The 8,353-nt window shown below is 44.2% G+C and overlaps 1 protein-coding gene across 6 annotated transcripts in view; it reads left to right on the top strand.

The window, feature by feature from the left end:
• The first annotated feature begins 90 nt into the window (after positions 1-90).
• Positions 91-8,353, top strand: part of RPRD2 (regulation of nuclear pre-mRNA domain containing 2) — an 88,405-nt gene continuing 80,142 nt past the window's right edge. For all 6 annotated transcript variants that reach the window (XM_051992716.1, XM_051992715.1, XM_051992717.1 and 3 more), the window contains exon 1: positions 91-4,960. In XM_051992716.1, coding sequence (XP_051848676.1) covers positions 4,762-4,960 — 199 coding nt within the window. In that variant the 5' untranslated portion in view covers positions 91-4,761. The remainder of the gene's footprint in view (positions 4,961-8,353) is intronic.

Genomic DNA, 8,353 nt, shown 5'->3' with positions numbered 1-8,353 from the left:
TTTTCACACCTAGGTGTTTGAGGGTACTTTTTTACTCCACTTTCTTTTGACAAATACAATAGGGACATTTTTATGATTGAAGCAGTAAAGACTATTATTTTTTGGAGCAGAGTTGGGTAGCAAGTGAGGAAAGGAGAGATGTTTCTGATAGTATCTTATTTCCTCAATAGCATTTAGACAGCAAGTAGATATTTTATACTCCTATCCAGGAAACTTTTAAGTCCTTTCCTGGTGAAGAGAATTGGCAGTGGAATATAGAGAGGCAATTAAGAAGGTTGTAGTAGGTAGGTGGATGAAGCAGTAAGATTTGGAAATTTAGCAAAGCTTCTCCCTTTACAAAGTAAAAATCCTTTCTCCCTAACCCCTTTCCTCCCTCTTTCCTTTCTCCCCCACCCCCCATTTAAGAGACTACTGGAATCCTACTCTGAAATGTTTGCTCTCTAGGATAGCTTGAGGAAGATATTAACATCTAGTCACCCTGACATCCTCTAAAGTCATTTTAGAAATAATCTAAGATCTGGGATTCCTTCATATTCTATCTATACCCTCCATTTATGCTGCATAAATTGCATCAGGCAAATGCAAGGAGTTCTGGATTTGGATTTAGGAATTTAAGTTTAAATCCTGGCTCTTTTTACTTGCTGTGTGATCTTTGGCCAAGCAAGTCACTTAAATTCTCTTGGCCTCCATTTCCTCATTTGTATAATGTAAGGGAGTCAACATCTCTTAAGTTCTTTCTAGCTCAGGGGTATTAATGGAACACCATTGGGGAGTAGAGGTAGAGAAAGGATGCTTACCTTTGGTGTTCCCTTAAAAGGGTCTTAATATTGCTAACCAAGTTGTGGTGTCAAGTCAACTTGTGCATATTTTGAATTTACAACAGATTCTCAGACATCAGGGAAAATGAGGTTTTCCTAACACATCCTTTCTCTTTTCCTATCCCCCCTTTCCCCCCAAGTTCTTCCAGGTACAAAAAGCACTGTGTACCCAACTGTCCCTTATGTCCTGGAGCAAGAGCTTACCAATCTTTTTGTTAAAAGAGACATATTTATAAGTTTTTAAATGGACCATGGTGGGTTTTTTAAAGCAATGTGGTACAGTGGAAAGGGCATTTGAAGTCAGAAGATCTGGGTTCAAGGCCCTAGCTCTATCACATTATTAGCTGTGATACTGGGCAAGCTCTTTAATTATTCTGAGTCCTCATTTGTAAAAATGGAGAAAATACTTGTAATACCCACTTCACAGGGTTGTTGTGAGGAAAGCATTTTGTAAACGTTTAAACGTTATATAAATGTGAGCTGCTATTACTACTACTACCTACCTCACAAGGTTGTTGTGAGGATCACTTTGTAACTGTAAATCACTGCAAAATATATAAATGTGAGTTGTTATTGTAAATGGAGAAGGAAATAGGTCTTCCACAATAACACATGTAATGGATGAGATAAGTCTTGGGATAGAGGGGGAGGAAGGAGCTAAGATAACACACATAGGTAAAAGTATTTATAATACATGGTAAGTGAAGATAATATGAATGACAGATAATTATAAGAGGGTGGGATAGGAAAATTATCATGGGAAAGATGGCCTTTAGGGAATTTAACAGGGAGAAAGACCAATCCAGTCATGAACCCAGCTTGGACAAAGGTGGGGAATGGAGAAGAATAAAGTTGAGTAAAATAGCAGTTGGTCTGCTATTATATAGTAATATTGCTAAATCAAAGAGTATGCCACAATTTAGTGATTGAAAAGGCATAGTTCCATGTTGGAATCTTTACAAACAGCTAACCCTTCTTGCCTCAGAGAGAGGGCTTCTGATGTAATTCTGCTGAAATCTCCCCGAAAGTCTTTCTTTTATACAAGAGAGAGGAATTGTGGGATACGAGAGAGGGGGATTATGGGTTTTCTCCCATAGTGCTCTCTGGCCCGAAGAGCTTTAAGGGAGGTGTGAATTCACAAAGTTACAAAGTTTACTTTGTGAATCTGGCAAACTTGTGAATTCCGATGAGTAAAGGTGTAAATACAAGCATTGTACTAATTAGTTCTACTTAGTACCTTGTTTCAGGTTCTGACCCAAAACATCTTGTAAGATAGATCAACTCTAATTAGTTAGCAGTTTGTAAAGATTCCAACAGTTCCACATTGCTTTTCACAATGGCAGGGCCAAATTACAACAATAGGGTGTGATCATACCTGTTTTCTGGAGGGCAATTCCAAAATCTGGTGTTTTCCATTTTTGGCAGTCTAATGGTTATAAAGTAGAACCTGTCTTTTTTCTTTTTATTTCTCTAATTAGTGATTTGGATGTTTTTTCATATTTTGTTGATAATTTGAATTTCTTCTTTAGTAAACTTTAATCCAGGATATTGGGATAGGGGATGAAACGGGTTATAGAAACAATGTAAAAATCTTCATAAATTTTTAGAAGCTTGCCTAGGGCAGTGAAGGATTAAATAACTTGTCCAGGGTCAAACATGTCAAGAGGTCAAATGTAAAATGGTGTCTTGCCTTAGAAGTAGGCTCTGCTTTTCTCCATAACTAGTATGTTACAGGAATAATAATGAAAGAATAGTGATAAGTCGAAGTGAGAACTCATTTCTTACTCTGGGCCAGTTTAGGACTAAAAGATTTGAACTACACTATCTCCCAAGTCCCCTTTAGCTAAGGAATAGTAACTGGCCTGTCTGAAGCCAAAATGAAAGTATCTGGTAGGGAAAAATTGAGAATGGTTTCAGATGCTGCCGAAAGATCTAAATTCCTTTAAAAGGCCATCACACTAGGCTATTATAAAGTTGTTTGGGAGAGCAATTTCATTAGCTCTTTAGCTACGTTGCAAGAGTTTGAAAATAAACTCATGAGATCTAGCTATAGATAAGATATATTATAAGCAAGTGGGAAAATAAGCCATTAAGGTGAAGGGAAGGTTTTGTTTTTGTTTCTGTAAGGGTATGCTTGTGGACAAATGGGAAGGAGAAACGGAAAAAGATTAAAGATGCAGGAGAAAGGGACAAGACTGAAGTCAATTCCCGAGAGACGAAAGGGAAGGGAATCAGAGATAGTGGACTTAATTATATATACAATTATCCCTAAATGACCTAAGACAAGAGTGGGTGACGATCAGCAAAGATTCTGAACTAAAGTTCTCTTCCAGTAGCCCCAAATCTTCCCTTGGGTTGGTTTGTCATCTGGAGCCCAGAAGCTAGAAAAGAGCCCTTTATGGTGCGAAGCAATCTAATTGTACCAGATTTAGAGCGGGTGCATCTGCTAAAATGAAAAACGTGATTTGTGTGTGGCTTGCAAACTGTACTTCCAGTGGCAGCGCCGACAAAAACGCCAATCGCTCGGCTCTGCCGCGGAGGTGCTCACCCACAACCCCGACGGTCGCTTCCGCGGAGCCTCCGCTTAACCCGACGGGGCTCGGGGCTGGCTGGCTGGGTTACCTGACCCAGAGTCTTCTCTAGCTTGCTGGGTCTGGCGAGGCCACGGGCACAACTACACCTTCCAAGGCCTCCAAATCTCAAAGTTCGGGTGAAGTTGGACGTATTTGTTACTACTCTTTACGGTTTCCCCCTACGTAGTCTGAACGGTCAGGTGGCCCCGAATGGTTTCTCCCGAGGTGGAGTTGCAGAGAGAGAAGCGAGAAAAACCGTTCCCTCCAGGAGTCTGCGCAGTTCATGTCTTACTGTAGTTGGCGCATGCGCGTCTTCTGAGGCGCTGCAAGATGGCGGCAGGCCGCTTCGTCCCGATTCGGTGCTCCGGAGAGTTAGCGGAAGCGAGGGCTGCAGTCGCCCGGGAATAACAGTAGCTGCTTCGCAGTGGGAATTCCCTGGCCCTTTTCCGTGAGCAGAACGACATCAAGAGAGACCTTGAGGCCCCGAGATTCAGAGGGAAAGGGCAAAGCGGGCCCCTCCCCCAAACCTCCCCACAGATCGGCCGACTCTCTCTCCCCCCTCCCTTTTTTCCCAGCGCTCAACACGCGAGTTTGTGACACAGGCGCAGAAGGAGTCGGAGGGGGCCCTTTGCTCTCGCGCGTGTGCGGACTTCAGCGCGCGCTTTCCGTCTATCGATCTTGATTGGTCTAAATTCATCGCCTCCACTCCTCCCCTTCCTTCTTGATTGAAGAGGAAGGGGAGGCGGGGCTGGGTGGCGCATGCGCAGCAACCTTACTGTCGCTGTTGCGTTGCAAAAAAAATTTCTGGCTGGGTAGTCTTGTGGCTCTCGTGCGAGGGCTGCGAGGGGTTTGAGAAAGTGTTGCGGAGGGAAGGGGGTGGGGGTAAGGAGTCGGGTAGTGTTTAGGCGCCCGACACAAACTCCCATCCCCCGTCCCACGGGACTCCCTGGTTCTGGTTGGGAAAGGGGCTATGAGTGCAAGGTGCTGGTCAGGCCCCTGCTAGAAGCAGGGTCCCTGCGTTCCAAAACGCTTGCCACTCGGGCCAGAGGTTTAGAAGGGCATTGCTCTAGGCCTTGTACGCCCCTGCCCTCTAGGCGAACCTCCTCTGGTCCCGGACTGGTTTAAACACTACATCCGATTCCAAACTGATCAAAGTGCAAGACTAGCTGCTTCCTCGGCCGCCCCCCCCCGAGCGCCTCGGGGCCGCCTTCGGCGCCGGCCCTCCCACCCCCACCGCCAGCCCAGCCGAGCGCGTGCACCCGCTTTCTCTTTCCCTCTCAGCCCCCAGCTTGCACGCACCCGCAGTGATTGTTTTGCCCGCTCCCGCCGCCGCCGCAGGAGGAGCAGCAGCGCTTGTGCAAGGGGGAAAGATGGCGGCCGGCGGCGGCGGCGGAGGCGGCGGCAGCAAGGCCTCCTCGTCTGCTGGGGCCCTGGAATCTTCGCTGGATCGCAAATTCCAGTCGGTGACCAACACGATGGAATCCATCCAGGGCCTGTCGTCATGGTGCATCGAGAACAAGAAGCACCACAGCACCATCGTCTACCACTGGATGAAGTGGCTCCGCAGATGTGAGTGGCCCAACGCCGGTTCGGGGGTACGGGAGGGCAGGGAAGGCCCGGCCGGGCCCGGGGGAGGGGAGGACTTGGAAGGAAGCGCCGCCGGAGCCGGGCCCACGGCTGCCCCAATCCCCAACCATAGCCGGGCGAAGGGCTTCGGGGGCTGCAAGAGACCGGCTCCCGTGGGGCCGGGCATGGCGTGGGTGACCTTGGACCGCGGGGCCCGGATCTAGACGAGTTCCAGGTGCTCCTAGCTTCGGAACGGCGTTTGGCGAGCTGGCCGCGGCGCTGGGTTGGCGTGTGGGACGCCAACGGCTTCGTGCCTCTGTGGCCCCGGGCCTCGGCGTGCGCGGCCCGGATCTCCTCGGGCCGTCCCCCACTACCCCCCGAACGCCCCAACTTCTTTGTGCTCCGCCAACTTCCCACCCCGGGGCCCGGCGAAGGGGGTGGGGAAGAGGGTCCGGCGCGAGGGGCGGGGGTCCGAGAGTATAAAGCCCTTGGCCGCAGGCGGAGTTCCCACCCCGGCCTTAGAAAGGCGCTCGCCTACTGGGGTGAAGGGGAAATGTAAACTTTGCTTCAGCCTAAATGCATTAATCAGGTTCTTTCCTCCAGTTTTTAGTGTTAGGAGAGCATTTCAGCCCTTTTCCTGTCCATAGGCTTAGGGAAACGAATACAGAAAACAAATTTGGAGTGTTAATTTTTTCCAGGGATGGCATTCTATTACCTTCTCTTTGAATTTTCTCTTCAATAGAATTCCTTCCGTATTATTGCTTGAAATGGAGTTTCCAAACTGTCACTGAGTGGTGAATTTGCAGGAATGCCCTCATTTTGTAGGAAGGGAGACTACGGTGCCAGTTGCTACTTTGTGAGAGAATACTTAATCTAAGCTCCTCAATGACCTTTCGGAATTTCATGTCCTTTGTGGCATTATTTCTAGGACTTGTGCCCATCTCGATTTATAGTTGAGTTAAGCAGACTCCGGTGGTGTGGTTTAGTTTTGATACTTAGTTTGGCCAATGTGGCCAAAAGTATCCAGGATGCACAGGTTACTGTGGAGAGGTGTGTTGTGTCTTCTTTGATTTGGGCAACAAAAATGTGGCAAATATCTCGAAAATCAATTTTTTTAATTACACTTATTTTTTATTCTTACTTCCTTTGTTTCAGTAGCCTTAAGTAGAAAGGTAAAATAAAGAATTAGAGGCTTTATGTCTCTTTGTGTGCAAGTTTGTTGTTGGGAGCAGTGTTTCCAGGTTACCGTGGTAATCACATTGTACTACTAGAAAAGTACAAGGCTGCTGGGGTAGTCATTTGTGTGCTCGGATAGACTTTTTAAAAAATTAATCCCTTTCTGGGTAGTAAAAGTCACAGTAATAAAAGATACTTATCTGTAACTAATAAAGTTAACCAAAACTTTCTGTAGATTATAGTTTTTAGGATTGTTGTTTTTAATGCATTGCATAACGTATGTGCTTGTAAACAAACAGGTTTTTGAAAACTGAATAACCTTCTATTCTGTTTAAAACATGACTACCTTACCATTTAAATATTCTTATATGGGATTGGAAATTGGGAGGGAAATATCAAATATATTGCAATTGCAAGAAAATCCTGTATTTTAGAGAACCATTTGATCCTCCCTTGTGATGTTAGGAATCACGAGGCATATATTTATTAAAATTTCTTGTTCTGGTTCTGAAGAAATATATTCCTGTGATTACAGATTGCCTTTTTTGCCCCAGTGTGCTATTTACACTATGGCAGGTCAATGAGGGAACTAACCTTATCTTAAGGAGTAGAAAACCATTGGTTCAGGCAGGCTTCTTCTTTCAAGTCCTTTTCTTTGGGAGGAGGAGAGGAAAGAGGGGTAGTGGAGGAGAGTATGATTATGTAGCATTCTTAAAAGGGACGGTATGGTTGGAGGTCAGGATTTGGAGTCGGGAAGCTCTAGGTTCAGCTTCTGCCTCTGATGTAAGGGGTCCTGGGTGACCCTGAGCAAATCATTTAACCTTTTTCTACCTCAACTTGATCAATTGTAAAATGAAGATAATAACACCCTTTTCAAAAAGGGTCATTGTGAGGATCAAATGAGATATTTCTAAAGTAGGTAGAAAGGTGTCTGGCACTTTTCCTTCCTCAGTTTCCTCTTCTATAAAATAAGGGATTGGCTGCTTGATAATTAAAAGTTCCTTCCAGTTCTAATTTTGTAATCCTATAAACAGTTTTCTTGAGAACTGCCTGCAGAATGAAGTTATTCTGAGAAAATAAAAATGATTTTTCAGGAATGATTTTATATAGTGACATTGCATTTAAATTTAATGAATAACTTTTAACCTTGCTTTTAAACCCTCTGAAAACTCCATCATAAAGGCTTTGAAACCTGACCAGGTTTTAGGGCCAACTGGTATATAAAACTGAACAAGTGAAGTTTTATCTTTTGGCACCATCAGCCTTTCTTTATCTCTGCCTTGATGCTCTCTCTCTAGCCTGCCTGTGTCCCTTGTTTTTTGTGTTTTGTGTTTTTTGTTTTTCTGGCAGTCATTGTCTTATTTCAGTCATTTTAACCTTTCTAAGATTTTTGTTGAGTCCTTTCAGTTGCCTACATTTCTGTGACCCCATTTGAGGTTTTCTTGGCAAATATACTGGAGCCATTTCCCATTTTCTTCTCCACTTTATTTTATAGATGAGGAACTGAGGCAAACAGGAATAACTGACAGGCTCAGGATCATATAGATACTAAGTGTCTAAGGCTGGATTTGAGCTCAGATCTTCCTGATAAAGCTACTAAGTGTCTAAGGCTGGATTTGACCTTAGATCTTCTTGATGTTTCAGACACCTAGATGTCCTTGCTGAGACTATATAAACTTAATTACTACTCCCTAGAATGTTTGTATTTTTTAACTTTATTTTCAATTGTAGAGTAAAAGGTGGAGTATCTTTTTAAAAAATTTCAACATTTCTGCATCATAAAGAAAGTTTAGGAGAGAAGTTTTGAGGATGGATATGTTAGGGGGTCATGCTTTAGGTGATAGCTGCCTTCTTTCAGGCTGCAGGAAGACCCACACTAATTTACCTATCTGAATCATATATTGTATGATCACTTTGGGAAGTAACCAATCCAAGCCTGAAGAATCACTGAACTGTTCCATTTTTAAGATATTTTATGTAGGCAAGTAAGAAAAGTAACTGATATAGGTATTAGTGGGCCTAAACTTTGGCTCTGACATGGCCATTACTTACAATTTTGTTAAATCCTTCAACTGTTCCTCCTTCCACATCTTCCAATTCCTCCCTTCAAAAACCAACAACCATTACTAGTTATTGTTTTTGTGAAAAGTCCTGAACATCACAGATTGTAACCAATTTGTGTTATGAATTCACAGCTACAGATTACATTCACAGAAAGCA

This window comes from Antechinus flavipes, chromosome 4 (genome assembly GCF_016432865.1).
Source record: "Antechinus flavipes isolate AdamAnt ecotype Samford, QLD, Australia chromosome 4, AdamAnt_v2, whole genome shotgun sequence".
Taxonomy (NCBI): Eukaryota; Metazoa; Chordata; class Mammalia; order Dasyuromorphia; family Dasyuridae; genus Antechinus; species Antechinus flavipes.
The sequence above is the reverse complement of the archived record's forward strand: the minus strand, read 5'-3'. Positions and strand labels throughout refer to the sequence as shown.